General features: G+C 43.1%; 1 protein-coding gene across 6 annotated transcripts in view; it reads right to left on the bottom strand.

The window, feature by feature from the left end:
* The window catches only part of CNOT10 (CCR4-NOT transcription complex subunit 10), a 95,074-nt gene that overhangs the window by 8,654 nt on the left and 65,963 nt on the right, over positions 1-20,457 (bottom strand). For all 6 annotated transcript variants that reach the window (XR_004265536.1, XM_032268714.1, XM_032268722.1 and 3 more), the window contains 2 exons: positions 7,994-8,107; positions 1,019-1,149 (listed from right to left, as the gene is read on the bottom strand). Coding sequence is in view for 5 of the 6 variants with exons in the window: in XM_032268714.1 (XP_032124605.1) it covers positions 1,019-1,149; positions 7,994-8,107 (245 nt within the window). In the remaining variant the exon portion in view is untranslated. The remainder of the gene's footprint in view (positions 1-1,018; positions 1,150-7,993; positions 8,108-20,457) is intronic.

Genomic DNA, 20,457 nt, shown 5'->3' with positions numbered 1-20,457 from the left:
AACAACAGAGCATATATATATATTTTTTTTCCTCAGGCTCAGAAGGTAGAGAGTATACCTTCTTTTTTTTTGAGATGGAGTTTTGCTCTTGTTGCCCAGGGTGGAGTGCAATGGTGCAACTCACTGCAACCTCCACCTCTGAGGTTCAAGTAATTTTCCTGCCTCAACCTCCCAAGTGGCTGGGATTACAGGCAGGTAACACCATGCCCAGCTAATTTTGTATTTTTAGAACAGACAGGGTTTCACCATGTTGGTCAGGCTGGTCTTGAGCTCCTGACCTCAGGTGATCAGCCCACCTCAGCCTCCCAAAGTGTTAAGATTACAGGTGTGAGCCACTGTACCCTGCGGAGAGCATATTTTCTAAACTTTTTTAATGAAATGGACATCTCATATGAAGCAATTTATTTACTTTTCATGTAGTGGAGATTCCATTAAAAGATGTCAGAATGCCACCACCCACCACCACCTCAAACCTGAGCGCTAACCTTGAGTAAAGTGAATATCACCTAGCTTTAATTATTTAAGAATTTAGCAATGATTTAAAACAAACTTTTCTTTATTTCCTATTTTTAAAATAGAGACAAAGTCTCACTAGGTTGCCCAGGCTGGTTTTGAACTCCTGGGCTCAGGTGATCCTCTTGCCTTAGCCTCCCAAAGTGCTGGGATTACAGGCATGAGCCACCGTGCCAGCTCTAAAACTGACTCTTGAATGCAACATTTTTATTCTCCTATGGATTGCAGAGTCACTCCAAAGGAAAAGAAAAAATAGTATCAGAATGAAAATTAACCATTCTAACAGTACCAGACTTTCAAAAGTGAGAATTTAGACCATGTGATCACTAACTCTCAAGTCTACTTAGCAAAAAACTGCTACAAAGTAAGTAGACAAAAATGTGGAAAGCTGAACTAAAACTTTCTTCTCTTTACCACCATGCCCTTAAGTTTCCACACATCCTGAATTATGACAGGAAGGAAGTGGAAACAGCGACCAGTTCTGATCAAAGGTGTCCTCATTAACCTTGGTCCTGCTCATTTGAAGAGATCCCTAAGGAGACATCAGTGACATTCTCCGGATTCAAGTGAGTAATGGCATCAGATATTCTGTCGAGAGAGATGAGGGCTTCTGCAGCATATAAATGGCCCAAAAACCTAAAATGAGAAAACAGATTCTAAACTGAAAAGTGTAACATCACAAAAATACCCAATGTAAAATAATGCTGGGTATATTATGTTATTAAACATTGGATACATGTCTCATATTTTATGTCCTTAAATTGAAATCTAAATTTATTTAGGTAAAATTGATCAATTGGCTGGGTGCAGTGGCTCATGCCTGTAATCCCAACACTTTGGGAGGCCTAGGTAGGTGGACTGCTTGAGCCCAGGATTTTGAGACTAGCCTGGGCAACATGGCGAAACCCTGCCTCTATGAAAAAAATACAAAAATTAGCTGGGTGTGGTAGCATACACCTGTAGTCCCAGCTACACAGAAGGCTGAGATAGGAGGATCACTTAAGCCTGGGAGATAGAGGCTGCAGTGAGCCATAATCATGTCACTGCTCATGTGTGTAATCCCAGCACTTTGGGAGGCAGAGGTTTGAGGACTGCTTGAGCTCAGGAGTTCAAGGCTACAATAAGCTATGATTGTACCACTGCACTCCAGCCTGGATGATGGAATAAGACTTTATCTCTAAAAAAAAAAAAAAAAAATGAATAAATAATACTATAACAATTTCCTATTAGCTAAGTAGAACAAAGTATACATATCAATTCAGAAAGTAGTTCACCATTGGCAAATTTATGCTGTTCTATTGAGAGAGATCCAAGAATAGATGCCCATGTGTATAGCATGAGAATCAGATTCCTCCAGTCTCTTGCTGCTGGAAGAGTCTAAAAGCACCAGAGCGCCAATCAGATTCGATTTGAAAGGCTTCTTGCTTTTCACACAATCTATTTTATGCCCACCAATGCCAGGTCAGATGCACATGGTCAGATGCACCACCTCCTGGTTTACGAAACTGCTTCTTCTAGTCTCTTACTTCAAGCTATTTTCCTTATGATCACCTGATTGATTTTTTCAAAATTAAAATAGCCTCAGACAGGCTGGGCGCGGTGGCTCACGCCTGTAATCCCAGCACCTTGGGAGGCCGAGGCGGGTGGATCACAAGGTCAAGAGATTGAGACCATCCTGGTCAACATGGTTAAACGTGTCTCTACTAAAAATACAAAAAATTAGCTGGGCATGGTGGCGCGTGCCTGTTATCCCAGCTACTCGGGAGGCTGAGGCAGGAGAATTGCCTGAACCCAGGAGACGGAGGCTGCGGTGAGCCGAGATCACGCCATTGCACTCCAGCCTGGCTAACAAAAGCGAAACTCTGTCTCAAAAAAAAAAAATAAATAAAAATAAAAATAGTCTGAGACATATTTCATCCCTACTAAAAATCTCTCTTTCTCTCTCTCTCTTTTTTTTTTGAGATGGAGTTTCATTCTTGTTGTCCAGGCTGGAGTGCAGTGGCGTGATCTTGGCTCACTGCAACCTCCACCTCCCTGGGTTCAAGCAATTCTCCTGCCTCAGCCTTCTGAGTAGCTGGGATTACAGGCGCCCACCACTGTGTCCAGCTAATTCTGTATTTTTAGTAGAGACAGGTTTCACCATATTGGTCAGGCTGGTCTGGAACTCCTGACTTCAGGTGATCCACCCACCTCCACTTCCCAAAGTGCTGGGATTACAGGTGTGAGCCACTGTGCCCAGCCAAGATTTGTTTTTCAATAAATAAACGAACAGCCAGTAACTTCAAATATATTCTGCATCATCTTTATTTGTTTTTCTGAGACAGGGTCTCACTCTGTCACCTAGGCTGGAGTGCAGTGGTGCAGTCATGGCTGAGAGCAGCCTCTACCTCCTGGGTTCAAGCGATCCTCCTCCCTCAGCCTCCCAAATAGCTGGGACTACAGGAGCACAACACTATGCCTGGTTAATTTTAAAAATTTTATCTATCTATCTATGAATGAGATGGAGTCTCACTCTGCTGCCCAGGCTGGAGTGCAATGGCACGATCTTGGCTCACCGCAACCTCTGCCTCCTGGGTTCAGGCAATTCTCCTGCCTCAGCCTCCTGAGTAGCTGGGATTACAGGCACGTGCCACCATGCCCAGCTAATTTTTTGTATTTTTAGTAGAGACGGGGTTTCACCATGTTGACCAGGATGGTCTCGATCCCTTGACCTCGTGATCCACCCGCCTCGGCCTCCCAAAGTGCTGGGATTACAGGCTTGAGCCACCGCACCCGGCGCCCAGCTAATTTTTGTATTTTGAGTAGAGACAGGGTTTTGCCATGATAGTCAGGCTGGTCTTAAAATCCTGACTTCAAGCCGGGCGCGGTGGCTCAAGCCTGTAATCCCAGCACTTTGGGAGGCCGAGGCGGGTGGATCACGAGGTCAAGGGATCGAGACCATCCTGGTCAACACGGTGAAACCCCGTCTCTACTAAAAATACAAAAAATTAGCTGGGCATGGTGGCGCGTGCCTGTAATCCCAGCTACTCAGGAGACTGAGGCAGGAGAATTGCCTGAACCCAGGAGTTGGAGGTTGCGGTGAGCCGAGATCGCACCATTGCACTCCAGCCTGGGCAACAAGAGCGAAACTCCGTCTCAAAAAAAAACAAAAAAAAAAAAAAAAAAAAAAAAAAATCCTGACTTCAGGTGACCCACCCGCCTCAGCCTGGGATTATAGGCATGAACCACCACACCCGGCCTAATTTTTTAAAAAAAATTTTTGTGGAGAGAAGATTTCTCTATGTTGCCTGGTGGGATAAAATATTTTAAAAAAATCATTAATGCAGTATCCACAAGTCAGCAATGATTACAAAACAAGAACAATCATGTACAAATTTAAAGCACTACTTAGTTTTCTGTGAATCTAATAAAAGATATTTTATTTTTGGATCCTTCTGTAATTCGTAAGTTGATGACTGGGTTTTTTGTTTTTTTTTAAGATGTAGTCTTGCTCTTCTTGTCCAGGCTGGAGTGCAATGGCTCGTTCTCAGCTCACTGCAACCTCCACCGCCTGGGTTCAAGCGATTCTCCTGTCTCAGCCTCCTGGGTAGCTAGGATTACAGGTGCCTGCCACCATGCCTGGCTAATTTTTTTTGTATTTTTTAGTAGAAACAAGGTTTCACCATGTTGGCCAGGTTGCTCTCCAGCTCCAGACCTCAAGTGATCTGCCCACCTTGGCCTCCCAAAGTGTTGGGATTACAGGTGTGAGCCACCAGGCCTGGCAACGACTGAGTTTTTACACTCACGTAAGAGATACGCCTCCCTCAAACCCTGGTATGATGTTGGCATACTACCTGTCTGATATGGGAAAAAAATTTTTTTTTAACCAAATGAAATATCTCCACAGAGACACAAAGCTCAGAAATCCTTGCGTAGGTACACAGAAAGCAAAAAGCAGTGGAGCAAAAACTGCTGTAGTATTTAAGGGTAGCCAAATGCAGAAAAGACCCACTGACCCTCAATGGGAAGACTGACAGGTAGTCTTTTTGTTTTTCTTTTAAAGTTTTTGTTGTATCCCTCCCAAGGCTCTGTCGTTCAGGTAGTCTTGTTATTAATTAAGAAACCAGGGCTGGGCGCGGTGGCTCACGCCTGTAATCCCAGCACTTTGGGAGGCCGAGGCGGGTGGATCACAAGGTCAAGAGATCGAGACCATCCTGGTCAACACGGTGAAACCCCGTCTCTACTAAAAATACAAAAAATCAGCTGGGCATGGTGGCACGTGCCTGTAATCCCAGCTACTCAGGAGGCTGAGGCAGGAGAATTGCCTGAACCCAGGAGGCGGAGGTTGCGGTGAGCCGAGATCGCGCCATTGCACTGCAGCCTGGGTAACAAGAGCGAAACTCCGTCTCAAAAAAAAAAAAAAAAAAAGATTTTTCCAGACACAGCTAGAAATTAGCTAAGAAGTCATATAACCAAGGAATTCTGTTTCTTTGACTTTCAGAGAGAAGTTAACAAAGGAGGCTAAAAACCCTCAAACAAATATCAAGTGAAGAATCTTACATTTGAAAATAATAATCACAATGTCAACTAAAGGATTAAAAAAGGAGCTAAAACTTGTGTTTCTATTATTTTATTTTATTTGTTTTTGAGACAGAGTCTTGCTCTGTTTCTTAGGCTGGAGGCTGGAGTATAGTGGCATGATCATGGCTCACTGCAACCTCCACATCCCTGGCTCAAGGGGTCCTCTGGCCTCAGTCTCCCTAGTAGCTGGGACTACAACAGGTGTGTACCACCACACCCAGTAAATTTTTGTAATTTTAGTAGATATGGAATTTTGCCACGCTGCCCAGGCTGGTCTTGAATTCCTGGACTCAAGTGATTGACCCTCCTTAGCCTCCCAAAGCGCTGGGGTTAGAGCCATGAGCTACCAGGCTTGGCTGTGTTTCATTTTTAATTGAAACAAAAGAAAAGGCTGGGTGTAGTGGCTTACACCTGTAATCCCAGCACTTTGAGAGGCCGGGGTAGGCAGATTGCTTGAGGTCAGGAGTTCAAGACCAGCCTGGCCAACATGGAGAAACCCCATCTCTACTACAAATACAAAAAATTAGGCCATGCACAGTGGTTCATACCTGTAATTCCAGCACTTTTGGAAGCCAAGGTAGGTGGACCACTGGTCAGGAGTTTGAGACCAGTTTGGCCAACATGGCAAAAAACCATTTCTACTAAAAATACAAAAATTAGCCAGGTATAGTGTCATGTGCCTGTAATCCCAGCTATGCAGGAGGCTGAGGCAGGAGAATTGTTTGAACCAGGGAGGCAGTGGTTGCAGTGAGCTGAGATTGCACCACTGCACTCCAGCCTGGGTGACAGAGTGAAACTCCGCCTCAAAATAAGAAAAAAAATTAGGCGGGTGTGGTGGTGGGCTCCTGTAATCCCAGTTACTTGGGAGGCTGAGGTAGGAGAATCACTTGAACCCAGAAAGTGGAGGTTGCAGTTAGTTGAGATTGTGCCATTGTACTCAAGTGTTGGTGACAGAGTGAGACTTAGTCACACACAGACACACACACACAAGTCCAGTGTTCTCATAATGGCTGTATACACCACAGTCTGAACACCACCAGCAGCTGCAATTCCCAACTTTGGTGTTTTGAGTTGGGCAATGTTAAGGATGGAAGATATTTAGAGGCAACCCAAATGCCTTGAACTGAAACTTAGGGTCTTCCCCATCCCCCAGCCTGAATACTGGATAAGATTTTCTTGCAGAAAAGCAGGAGCTCCTTTATATTTGAATTATGACAAAGTCTCGTATATAGTTGAATGATTTCTTATTACTTTTTTTTTTGAAATGGAGTCTCACTCTGTCACCTAGTCTGGAGTGCAGTGGTACAATTTTGACTCACTGTAGCCTCTGCCTCCCAGGCTCAAGCAATTCTTGTGCCTCGGCCTCCCACGTAGCTGGGATTACAGGTATGCGCCCCCATGCCTGGCTAATTTTTGTATTTCAGTAGAGACAGGGTTTCACCATATTGGCAAAGCTGGTCTCCAACTCCTGACCTCAAATCATCTGCCTGCCTAGGCCTCCCACAGTGCTGGGATTACAGGTGTGAGCCACCACGCCCGGGCTTTATTACTTTAAAAAACAAAACAAAACACTAGGTATGTTTGAGGATTACTAAAAAGCAAAAGAGTAAGTAGTTATATTTTGGCATGTATAAGTATATACCTATATAATGAATGAAAGAACTATTCTGTTGTTATGCAGAATACTCATGGCTTTTCATAAAATCTCCAGGATCAGTATCATACAAAAATTCAAGCTGTATTTTATTTATTTTTAAATTTAAATTTTTATTTATTTATTTTTTTGAGATGGAGTTTCGCTCACTGCCCAGGCTGGAGTGCAATGGCACGATATTGGCTCACTGCAATCTTTGCCTCCTGGGTTCAAGCGATTCTCCTGCCTCAGCCTCCCTAGTAGCAGGGATAGGCACCTGCCACCACACTCAGCTAATTTTTTCTATTTTTAGTAGAGACAGGGTTTCACTATGTTGGCCAGGCTGGTCTCAAACTCCTGTTAGGTGATCCACCTGCCTCAGCCTCCAAAGTGCTAGGATTATAGGTGTGAGCCACCCTGCCCAGCTCTATTTATTTATTTTTCTGAGACAGAGTCTTGCTGTGTCACTCAGCCTGGAGTGCAGTGGCGCAACCTCTGCTCACTGCAACCTCCGCCTCCTGGGTTCAAACAATTCCCCTGCCTCAGCCTCCAGAGTAGCTAGGACTACAGGTAGCGTGTCACTATGTCCAGCTAATTTTTGTATTTTTAGTAGAGATGGGGTTTCATTATGTTGGCTAGGCTGGTCTGGAACGCCTGACCTCATGATCCACCTGCCTGAGCCTCCCAAAGTGCTGGGATTACAGGCGTGAGCCACCACGCCTTGCTTATTTATTTGTTAATATCATTTTTAGAGCTGGGGTAATGCTCTGTCACTCAGGCTGGAGTGCACTGGTGTGATCAGGGTTCACTGCAGCCTCAAACTCCTGGCTCAAGTGATCCTTCTGGCTCAAGTGATCCTTCTGGCTCAAGTGATCCTCCTGCCTCAGCCTCTCAGTGTTGGGATTACAGGCATGAGCTACTGTGCCCAGCCTTATTTGCCTATTTAAATTGCATTCCTCAAAGTAGATTTATCACATTGACAAAATTCCTTTTTTTGTAGGTCTTCTCCCTGAGGACTTATTTTGGGAAGTAAAGTGCTGCAGTCAGGCCTAGCAGTGGACACTAGTGTCCAAAGTTTTTGTCTCCTGACACTCAGTACAGCAAATGCCACATCTGGTAGCCTTTGAGGTGCAATGAATGAAAACATTTTCACTGCTGAGACATGGGTTAAAAACAGTTCTTTTAAACAGTTGCTTTCCTTACAAATATATAATCCACTGGAGGAATAAAAAGAAGCAATATAAACCTCAAAACAAACCAGTGACACACAGGGCAAGTCACACTTACTTAAGAGACCCTGACAGCTTGGGCTGCTGAAGAAGTTTATCTGCATGATTCAAAGCCATTAGGTTATCACCCAAAGCCAGAGCCACGTAGGCACTGCAAGCAAGTATGGAGCACCTAGAACACAAAAGGGAAGAAGCTGAAAACCTCATTTTATAAAACAACGATCTCCTGAAATACCACAGGGGGAAAAAGAAAAAAAAATCAACAATAGTTGTATCTACTAAATAGGAAAAAATGCCCCTTAGCCGTGACAATCTGGACACCAGCAAAGAGGAAAGCCACAGCACTAATGGTAAGAATGAGATTGATGTATAAAATAATTACAAATCATGGTTTGGCTATTTACATCTTTAGCTTTCATCCAACTGACCCACGTCCCCAACAAAATAACCAAGTGGGCTGGCTGGGTGCGGTGGCTCATGCCTGTAATTGCAGTACTTTGGGAGGCCATGGTAGGTGGATCACCTGAGGTCAGGCATTCGAGACCGGCCTGGCCAACATAGTGAAACCCCGTCTTTACCAAAAATACAAAAAATTAGCCGGGCATGGTGGCAGGCATCTGTAATCCCAGCTACTCGGGAAGCTGAGGCAGGAGAATCGCTTGAAACTGGGAAGCGGAGGTTGCAGTGAGCCGAGATCGCGCCACTGTACTCCAGCCTGGGTGACAGTGCGAGACTCAGTCTCCAAAACAAGACAAACAAAAATAAATAAAAATAAATTAAAAAACACCAAATGGATTACAATATATAGCCTGTATATACATATGTAATATATAGCCTTATGAGAACTTACTTCCATAGAACTTTGCTTTTAATAACCTAGGAATAAAGCTATAGAATCAGATCTTATTCTTTCTACAGATATTTGTGATTTTCTAAGAAACAATGAACATATTAAAGCATTCATTTACCCTAAATGTTCTTTTCTCAACCGATTAAGTCTACACTTCTTGCTAAACAACAGTATCAAGAGTAACTAATAAATTTCATTCACACAGTTACTATTCTTCTAAATGAATACCAATGGAAAGAAAAGCAGATTAAACAAACATGTGAAGACAACATTTAAGTTATACTGATTTTACTAAGTTGGATTGGAAATCTAAGTGTCTATAGTATTTGGTTTTCTACTTAACAGACAGCTCATTTAAAACAAATCTAGTTAAAGACTTAACACTAATAGATCACTTGAATGTTAACTGTGCCACAAAGCAATCTTAAAATAAACCCTTGTCAAACAGAAATGACATCTGAATGGCTAACCACAAATGACCTGACTCAGATACAGGGTTTTGAGTTATGTATACAAATTACAATACACATATGTATCATTAAGTGCATTCAAGTTGTAATTTTAGTCTAAGGAACAATGTAACCAATGTATCACCACAGAGTTGTAATGTTCTGAAATCCTCTGACTATAAATGGCTCTTCCTATAAAAAGCACAGCTGGGCAAATTCAAAAATATTCTGGTTCCTCTTCACTTGTTCACTTTTGGTTCCTAGAATCTTAGAAAACTATCTGCTGAAGGAAAGGCAGCCTCTCAACTCTTAACACAGAAAAGTAGATTGGTCCTGGAAAAGCATAAGAAAATTGAGGTTTATGCCTTCTACTACCATGCGAGGGCTGAAGGACTCTCTACTGTGGTTCCTTGTTCACTTGAGGTAGAAAGTGAGATCCAAAGTAGTTAAACATAGTCTTTAGCTTAGCGTGTGATTAGTTAGTATTAACATTTGACACTGAAGACCCCCAATCTGCTGTTCTTCCCATCCAATCACACTGCTTATTAACTCACAAGATTGCTTAGAAAAAACACAACAGAAAAGATTCTTGTACATTGTAATTTTTCCAAGTCTTAGGCATACACAACACAGGTATTCTAACTTGTCTTTTTAAACAGGTAGAAAAAGTTTAATCCAAACACAAGTTTGTATTTTGTCACTGAGTATATAATTTTAAAACTGGCCCTTGTTACAGAAGATAGTAATTTGAGAGTAAGCAAGTAGTGCCACTTCCAAAGGAATTTTCCTGGCAAGCCTACCATCAATATCTCTGGCTCTTCAACAGCTGGCTTTACCAGCAGGGTTGTCCCATGGCCACAATCCCTGCAAGGAACCCTCCCCAAGAAGGAAGACTCAGGGACCAGAGGCAGAAGGTTAGTTATCTCCCATCTGCGGAAGCATGTCAGTAGTTAGGTCTGTGTGGCAAGACTGGCGACTCAGTTTCTCCTTTTGACTTACTTGTACTTTTAATTTTAAAACAGCAATGACATTCATTTGTTCATTCATTCAAGAAGTATACTGAGTAACTATGACATATCAGGTATGTACTGCTTATGAACAAAAAAAAGACTATTAAAAGTCCAGTCTCCAGAAGCTCAAGAAGACCATTACCATTAGCTCAGGGCCTATGTGAATGACAGTCACAAAATTTAATATCCATTTTCATATGTGCCTCTGCCAAAGGTCAGTGTAAAGCATAAGCTCCTTAAAAGCAGAAGCACACATCTGTGGTTTCCAACACAGACTAGAGCAATATCTCACATATGCAGCGGGTGCTTAATAGGTATTTGTTAAAGAAACACAGTTTTCAACATTTTAAATCTGCTTCTCCAGACCCCCACCTTTCCTGTTGGTAGGTCATTTTGCTGATGAAGCCGACTCTCTTCCGGCTTCCACGAACAGAGGACTTTTCCTCATGATCTAGGTCCCAGAGTCTAGACAAGCCCCACTTCAGGCAGGCTTGCTGGGAAATGCCTGCCCTGGCCTCTCCAGACAGTAGGTGGGCTATTACTGCTCCAGCCCACTGTCAAGCCCACTTTGGGTCCAGAAATCAGTCATGTAAGATTTGCAGCAGGATTCTGTTTCCCAGGAAGCCCAAACTGTAATTACATACAATATAAAAATCTGCTTTCCTCAACTTCAGAATCACAAGAGGGTAAAAGACCCTGTAAGAAATAATCATTCAATTAAAAGCACTCAACTGTGAAAATAAAACTTTAGGGCTGACATTCTGATTAACAGCCATCAGGATTAAGCAAATTTCATTGCCCAGAACTCAAACCAACATTTATGCTCCCTTCTCTTGGTGCCTTATAATCCAACCCAACTCACCTCTCATCACTCTCACATTCATCCTCCTTTTCCTCTTAGAAAACAACACCGCACTCTGCATAATTCCTGCAGACTGCTAACGCTAGAAGCACACATGGCTCTATCTACTGAGCCCCCAGAGAATCACTTTACTTTTGATAGTTACTACTTAAAATATTGTCCCCACCCCCACTTCCTTGAGTCACTGTCCAATCTGCTTTACCAGTCACTCAGTGGATCTGACAGTTCATCAGACTGGAAGAACTATACCTCAAGGGAAGAGACACTAGCTTTTCCCCCCTGTGGAGGATCGGACAAAACCCCACTCTCCCCTTCATATGCTGGAGGAGCTAGCTCTAGGTCCCCAGAATGCCAACCCTTGGAAAAGAAGATAAAAAAGGAAGAAACAAAAAAGGAAAGGAAAGGAAAAGAATGGGGTAAACATTTTCTTAAAGCACCAAGTTACAACAAGCTATGTAAGACTGGGCATTAAAATTTGTCAAGCCATATATCCTGTTAGTTCAAGAAATCTAAACCAAATATCTGAAATAGTTTAACCCTTATTAAAAGAGGCTAAAATAAGGGTAAATCCAGTCAGTTACCATTTTTCAAAGGAAAATAAATTTACAAAGCAGCCTCACAGCAAACATTATTTGAAAAACTGGCTTAAAAAAATCCAATAATGTAATTTCTCTCTCTTTTTTGATACAGAGTTTTGCTCGTCACCCAGGCTGGAGTGCAATGGTGCGATCTCTGCTCACTGCAATCTCCGCTTCCCAGGTGCAAGTGATTCTCCTGCCTCAGCCTCCCGAGTAGCTGGGACTACAGGCATGAGCCACCATACCCACCTAATTTTGTATTTTTAGTAGAGATGGGGTTTCACCATGTTGGCCAGGCTGGTCTCAAACCCCTAACCTCAGGTGATCCTCCTGCCTCGGACTGCCAAGGTGCTGGGATTCCAGTGGTGAGCCACGGCGCCTGGCCAATAATGTAATTTCTTTCAACAAATGAATATAGGAAAGTATGTATCTAAATATCTATATATTTCATTGTACCAGTCCTTGCAGAGCAGGGCTACCCCACAGGCAGTATGCCCAGAGTAGCCAAGAATTTAAAATTTCAAAAGAGCTGGGTGCGGTGGCTTATGCCTGTAATCCCAGCACTGTGGGAGGTGAAGGTGGGCAAATCACCTGAAGTCAGGAGTTCAAGACCAGCCTGGCCAACATGGCGAAACCCCATCTCTACTAAAAATACAAAAATTAGCCAGGCATGGTGGCGCATGCCTGTAGTCGCAGCTACTCAGGAGGCCAAGGCAGGAGAATCACTTGAACCCAGGAGGCAGAGGTTGCAGTGAGCAGTGACTGAGCCGTTGCACTCCAGCCTGGACAACAGAGCAAGACTCTATCTCGAAACATAAATAAATAAATAAAATTTCTAAAGAAAAAATATGCCAATTTGTCTAGAATAATCCAAAAAATGTTAAACTTGTCAACCTTTTTTTTTGAGACGGAGTCTTGCTCTCTAGCGCAGGCTAGAATGCAGTGGCACAATCTTGGCTCACTGCAACCTCTGCCTCCCAAGTCTCAGTTCAAGCAGCTCTCCTGACTCAGCCTCCCAAGTAGCTGGGATTACAGGCACGAGCCACCATGCCCAGCTACTTTTTATATTTTTAAGTAGAAACAGGGTTTCACCATGTTGGCCAGGATGGTCTTGAATTCCTGACCTTGTGATCCACCCACCTCAGCCTCCCAAAGTGCTGGGATTATAGGCATGAGCCACTGCACTGGGCAACTTTCAACTCTTAACAGAAGTTTAGATGTTCAATTAGTTTTTAACTTTGTCTTCTGTAAACATTTTCCTGTCTAATAATAGTTCTGTGCAAAAACAATCTTTTTTTTTTTTTGAGACGGAGTCTTGCTCTGTCACCCAGGCTGGAGTGCAGTGGCACGATCTCAGCTCATTGCAGCCTCCGCCTCCCAGGTTCAAGTGAATTCTCCTGCCTCAGCCTCCTGAGTAGCTGGGATTACAAGTGTCCACAACCACATCCAGCTAGTTTTTGCATTTTTAGTAGAGATGGGGTTTCACCATGTTGGTCAGTCTGGACTCATGATCTACCTGCCTTCACCTCCAAAAGTGCTGGGATTATAGGCATGAGCCGCTGTGCCCGGTCGCAAAAAGAATCTTATTAAAATAGTCCAAATCCAACACAAACAGAAGTCTGACACAAAAAAAGCTAAAAAAAAGTTGTATATTTAGCAAATCTAGTATCCCAAAGAGCCCAGTCTTATCCTGGGCAGCAAATAAAAAATAAAGTCACAGAGACTTAGCATTTTACACATGGACAGGACTTTAAGATCACCCAATCAAATTGCTTTATTTGACAGAAAGGGAAGAGCAAGGCCCACAGGGGTTAAATGATTTATCCACATCAGTGACCCTGTGGGGTTTCCGCAGAGTGGCAGACCACTGAATAATTATTTTAACCCTGGTTTGTGGTCACTCTGATCACCAGTTCATCTAAATGAGATTCCTGGAGGCAGGTGTGAATCATGCCAAGGGAGACACAAATTGCTGATAGTGTAAAGGGAATGTTACAGAAGCAGGCTCCTTCCATGGTAGAGTTCGTTAGATTAACAAGTTCAGGAGGACCACATTCAGCCTTAAGACCAAATTGGGGCTGGATCTCTAGGAAAAGCAATATAAGATTCAAAAGGTTATTAGCCATAATCCTGTTTTAGGTATGTCTTATGGGCTACAATGTCACCACTGGGCTAACAACAGAAGAAATATGATTCTTTAAGTACACTAAAACTGTCTATAATATTTATGTTATCAACCATTTGTCTGATTCATCTTCTTTTATAAACACTGGACCACAGAAGGTCCCTTTTAACTGAAAGAGAAATAATTCACTGAGTGTCACATTAGAGTCTGAAAGAGCTAATTAAGCTTTATAATTTACACTTGTGGAATAACTTAACTGGCTTAATTAAATTTGCTCTAAGCATTTCCTTTTATCCCGTTTGTGGCCTCCCATTTTAGAAATGACCAATTCAATTAAAAAAAAATTCCATTTTCAGACCAGGTGCAGTAGTTTATGCTTATAATCTCAACACTTTGGGAGGCTTATGTGGGAGAACTGCTTGAGCCCAGCAGTTTGAGACCAGCCTGGACAATATGGTGAGACTCTGTCTCTATAAAAAACAATTTTTTTTTTGAGATGGAGTCTCACTCTGTTGCCCAGGCTGGAGTATAGTGGCACTAGCTTGGCTCACTGCAACCAATCCCCAACTCCTGGGTTCAAGCAATTGCCCTGTCTCAGCCTCCTGAGTAGCTGGGACTACAGGTGCATGCCACCACAGCCAGCTGATTTTTTGTGTTTTTAGTAGAGGTGGGGTTTCACTGTCTTAGCCAGGATGGTCTCAATCTTCTGACTCTGTGATCCACCTGCCTCGGCCTACCACAGTGCTGGGATTACAGGCATGAGACACCTCACCCGGCCAAAAAAAAAAATTTAAAAGTTAGTGGAGCATGGTGACACAAACCTGTACCGTAGTCCCAGCTACCTCGGAGGCTGAGGTGGGAGGACTGCTTGAACTTGGGAGGTATAGGCTGCAGTGAGCCAAGACTGCGTCACTGCACTCCAGCCTGGGCGACAGAGCAAGACCTTGTCTCAAAAAAAAAGGAAAAAGTTTTTTTCATTTAAATTTTGTATGCTTTAATTTCCTGTATAGCCATTTCCCATATTGGCCCCAACATTATTTCCTACCCTTTTCAGTTCTGTTAGACTCTTTTCCAGTCTCTTGAACAGCCTCCATTAAGTTCAGCTAATATCACAATCTCAGAATGAGTAATAAAGATGTTCTACAATATGCAACATGTAAGATTCAGTTCATACCCATGATAATTACTAAGCCACTATGCAACAATCTATGGAATCACTTCTTTACTCTTTTTTTTGTTTGTTTTTGAGACAGAGTCTCACTCTGTCACTCAGGCTGGAGTGCAGTGGCACAATTTCAGCTCACTGCAACATCTGCCTCCCAGGTTCAAGCAATTCTACTGTCTTAGCCTCGGGCTCCCACAGTGCTGGGATTACAGGCATGAGCCACCGTGCCCAGCCCTTTACTTGAGACAGTGTCTTGCTCTGTTGTCCAGGCTGGTGTGATCTCAGCTCACTGCAGCCTCTACCTTCCGGGCTCAAGCGATCCTCCCACTTCAGTCTCCCAAGTAGCTAGGACTACAGGCCTAAATTTTATTTAGTTTTTGTAGAGACAAGGTCTCACTATGTTGGCCAGGTTGCTCTTGACCTCCTGGACTCAAGGAATCCTCCCACTTCAGCCTCCCAAAGTACTGGAATTATAGGCATGAGCCACCACATCCAGCTATTTCTTTGGTTTCTTTTTTTTTTTTTTTAAATATTTCCATAGGTTTTGGGGGAACAGATATTTGGTTACAGGAGTAAGTTCTTTAGTGGTGATATGTAAAATTTTGGTGTAGCAATCACTCATATTCCTCCACTATTAATAAGATCCCAGTATGCCAAAAAAAAAAATGAAATTAGTCTTATCTCTCATCTATAAAAATTAACTCAAAATGATCAAAGACCTAAATGTAAGTGTTAAAATTTAAATTCTTAGGAGAATACATGGTAAATCCTCATGATCTTGGATTTAGTAAAGAAGTTTTAGATATGGCATGAAGGCTGAGCGAGGTGGCTCACACCTGTAATCCCAGCCTGGCCAACAGGGATAAACCCTGTTTCTACTAAAAATACAAAATTAGCCGGGCCTGATGGTGCATGCTTGTAAGCCCAGCTACTCAGGAGGCTGAGGAAGGAGAATCGCTTGAATCCAGGAGGCAGAGGTTGTGGTGAGCCGAGAACGTGCCACTGCACTCCAGCCTGGGCAACAAGAGTGAAACTCGGTCTCAAACAAAACAAAACCAAACCAAACAGACATGGCATGAAAGGCACAAGCAACAACAACAAAAATAAGAATTGAACTTCATCAAAATGAAAACTGTTTATGCTTCAAAGGGCACCTTCAAAAAGTGAAAAGACAATCTTGAAGATCAGAGAAAATAACTACAAGTCATATATCTGATACGTTATTTGTATCTAGCCCATATATAAAGAACGCTTATAACTCAATAATAAAGACAAATAACCCAATTAAAAAATGGGCAAAGGATCTGAATAAACATCTTTCCAAAGAAAACATACAGATTGAATAATAAGCACAGAAAAAGATGCTGAACATCAATGGTCTTCAGTGAAATGCATATCAAAGCCACAATGAGATACCATTTGATACTCATTACAATGTATAAAAAGATGTGGTACAATAAGTTTTGGTGAGAATGTGAAGAAACTGGAATCCTTTATGCTGCTGGTGGGATTATAGACTGGTGCAGCCAGTTTAGAAAACAGTCTGGCAATTCCTCAAACAATTAAACAGAGCTATCATGTGACCAGGCAATTCCACACCCAGGTAAACCAAAGAGAAATAAAAACAAACGTTCACACAAAAACTTGTAGATGAATGTTTACAGCAGCGTTATTCACAACAGCAAAAAGACAAAAAATCCACGTTTCATCAATGGATGAATGGGTAAATAAAATGTATGTCTAGATAGAGGAATAAAAAGGAATAAAGTACTGATACGTGCTACAACTTGGATGAACCCTGAAGACACGTGAAGTGATAGAAGCCACTTACAAAAGCCCACATATGTATCATTCCATTTATATAAAAGTCCCAAACAGGGAAATCTGTGAAGACAGAAGGCAGGTTACTTGGGATGAGGAATAGAATGCGGAAGGGGGTGGGGATAGCTAAGTGTACAGGGTTTCTTTTTGGGGTAAATAAAAATGTTCTAGGGCTGGGCACGGTGGCTCACGCCTGAAATCCCAGCACTTTGGGAGGCTGAGGCAGGTGGATCACAAGGTCAAGAGATTGAGACCAACCTGGCCAACATGGTGAAACTCCGTCTCAACCAAAAATATAAAAATTAGCTGGGTGTGTGGGCAGATGCCTGCAGTCCTAGCTTCTCGGGAGGCTGCGGCAGGAGAATCGCTTGAACCTGGGAGGCGGAGGTTGCAGGGAGCTGAGATGGTGCCACTGCACTCCAGCCTGGCAACATAGCAAGACTCCATCTCAAAAAAAAAAGTTCTAAAATTGATTGCTGATGGTTGCATATATCTATGAAAATACTGAAAGCCACAGATTATATACTTCTAATGGATTAACTGTATGCTATGTGAATTATGTTTCAATAAAGCTTTCTTTTTTTTTTTTTTTTGAGACAGAGTCTCACTCTGTTGCCCAGGCTGGAGTGCAGTGGTGCATTCTTGGCTTACTGCAACCTCCGCCTCCCAGGTTGAAGCAATTCTGCTGCCTCAGTCTCCCGAGTAGCTGGGACTACAGGTGTGTACCACCACACCCGACCAATTTTTTGTTTTTTTGAGACAGAGTTTGACTCTTGTCCCCCAGGCTGGAGTGCAATGGTGCAATCTTAGCTCCCTGCAACCTCCGCCTCCTGGGTTCAAGTGATTCTCCTGCCTCAGCCTCCCAAGTAGTTGGGATTACAGGCAGCCACCACCACACCCAGCTAATTTCTGTATTTTTAGTAGAGACAGGGTTTCCCCATGTTGGCCAGGCTGGTCTCGAACTCCTGACTTCAGGTGATCCACCTGCCGGGGCCTCCCAAAGTGCTAGGATTATAGGCATGAGCCACCACGCTCAGTGCTGGCCAATTTTTGTATTTTTAATAGAGATAGGGTTTCACCATGTTGGCCAGAAGCTGGTTTAAACTCCTGATCTCAAGTAATCCACCTGCCTTGGCCTTCCAAAGTGCTGTGATTACAGCAGTTAGCCACTGCCCCCAGCCACAATAAAGCTATTTTTCCTTTATTTTTGAGACAGGGTCTCACTTTGTCACCTAGGCTGGAGTGCAGTGGTGTGATCTCAGCTCACTGAAGCCTTAACCTCCAGGGCTCAAGTGATCGTCCTGCCTCAGCCACCCAAGTATCTGAGACTAGTGGTGTGCACCACCACATCAGGCTAGATTTTTTTTGTGTTTCTTACAGAGGCAAGGTTTTAGCATGCTGCCCAGGCTGGTCTCAAATTCCTGAGCTCAAGTTATCCACTGCCTTGGCATCCCAAACTGCTAGAGTTACAGGGGTGAGCCACTGCACCCAGCCTCAATAAAGTTTTTTTTTTTTTTTTTTTGAGTCAGAATTTCGCTCTTGTCTCTCCTGCTGGAGTGTAATGGCGTGATCCCGGCTCACCGCAACCTCTGCCTCCCGGGTTCAAGCAATTCTCCTGGTTCAGCCTCCTGAGTAGCTGGGATTATGTGTATGCGCCACCATGCCGGGCTAATTTTGTATTTTTAGGGTTTCTCTATGTTGGTCAGGCTGGTCTCAAACTCCTGACCTCAGGTGATCCACCTGCCTTGGCCTCCCAAAGTGCTGGGATTATAGGCATGTGTCCAGCCAATAAAGGTATTAAAAAAAAAAAAAAAATATGTTGACAGTAGACAGTCAATAAAGGCTTTTTTAAAACAAAAAACAAAAAACAGGCAGGGCGAGGTAGCTCACACCTGTAATCCCAGCACTTTGGGAGGCCAAGGCGGGCGGATCACTTGACGTCAGGTGTAGGAGACCAGCCTGGCCAAAATGGTGAAACTCCATCTCCACAAAAAATACAAAATTTAGCCAGGTATGGTGCTAATCTCAGATACTTGGGAGGCTGAAGCAGGAGAGTTACTTGAACCCAGAAGGCAGAGATTGCAGTGAACCAAGACTGCGCTACTGCATTCCAGCCTGGGTGACAGAGTGAGACTCCATCTCTAAACAAATAAATACCAAAAAAAATCTCAGAAGAAAAATATATTCTTCTATTATAAGCAACCACTGTTATTTAAAAAACCTATTATCTCCCAAATATATGCAGCTAACATTCACATCTAAATCAAAGCATACAGCCAAAATATCAATCCTGCCCAAGAAACTAAGTTCTAAGATTCCTTTGGGTATTAGCTGTTTTAACAAAAAAAAAAAAAAAAAAAAAAAAAAAAAAACTGTGACATAGTAACAACATTCACGTGTGTAAAAACCATGTTATAACATACAAACATTCAAACACACTTGTCTTAAAACCTTAGAGCAGCACTGTTCTACAGAAATAATAATTAGAGCCATAGCCAAGTGCAGTGGCTCACACCTGTCATTCTACCGCTTTGGGAGGCCAAGGTGGGAAGATTGCTCGAGCCCAGGAGTCCAAGACTAGCCTGGGAAACACAGTGAGATCCTGCCTCTACAAAAAATAAAAATGTTAGCTGGGAATGGTGGCACATGCGTGTAATCTTAGTTATGCAGGAGGCTGACGTGAGAGAACTGCTTGAGGCCAGAAGTTTGTGGTGTAGTCAAAGTGTGTGGTATAGTTCTTTTAAAAAAACAAAAAAAGCAGCCGGGCGCGGTGGCTCATGCCTGTAATCCCAGCACTTTGGGAGGCCGAGGCGGGTGGATCACGAGGTCAAGAGATCGAGACCATCCTGGTCAACATGGTGAAACCCCGTCTCTACTAAAACTACAAAAAATCAGCTGGGCATGGTGGCTCGTGCCTGTAATCCCAGCTACTCAGGAGGCTGAGGCAGGAGAATTGCCTGAACTCAGGAGGCGGAGGTTGCGGTGAGCCGAGATCGCGCCATTGCACTCCAGCCTGGGCAACAAGAGCGAAACTCCGTTTCAAAAAAAAAAAAAAGGAAATATAATTGAAGTCATAAATGTAATTTTGATTTTTCTAACAGACACGTCTAAAACATAACATTAAAAGGAACATGTAAAATTACTTTATCTATCTATCTATCCATCCATCCATCCATCCATCTATCTTTTCAGAGGGCATTTCATTCTTGTTGCCCAGGCTTCAGTGCAACGGCGTGATCTGGTCTCACTGCAACCTCTACCTCCTGGGTTCAAGCGACTCTCCTGCCTCAGCCTTATAATAGCTGGGATTACAGGCATGCAACACTACATCACCTAATTTTTTTTGTAGTTTTAGTAGAGACAGGGTTTTACCATGTTGGCCAAGCTGGTCTCAAACTCCTGACCTCAGGTGATACACCTGCCTCGGCCTCCCAAAATGCTGGGATTATAGGTGTGACCTACCTCACCCAGCCTTACTTACTTACTTATTTATGGAGTCTTGCTCTGTCATCAGGTTGGAGTGCAGTTGTGCGATCTTGGCTCACCGCAACCACTGCCTTCCAGGTTCAGGAAATTCTCCTGCCTCAGCCTCCTGAGTAGCTGAGACCACAGGTGTCTGCCACCACGCTCAGCTAATTTTTTTTGTATTTTTAGTAGAGATG

The sequence above is a fragment of the Sapajus apella genome, unplaced genomic scaffold, assembly GCF_009761245.1.
Source record: "Sapajus apella isolate SASKATOON/1434 unplaced genomic scaffold, GSC_monkey_1.0 scaffold4, whole genome shotgun sequence".
NCBI lineage: Eukaryota > Metazoa > Chordata > Mammalia > Primates > Cebidae > Sapajus > Sapajus apella.
This window is presented reverse-complemented; position numbering and strand designations above follow the sequence as displayed.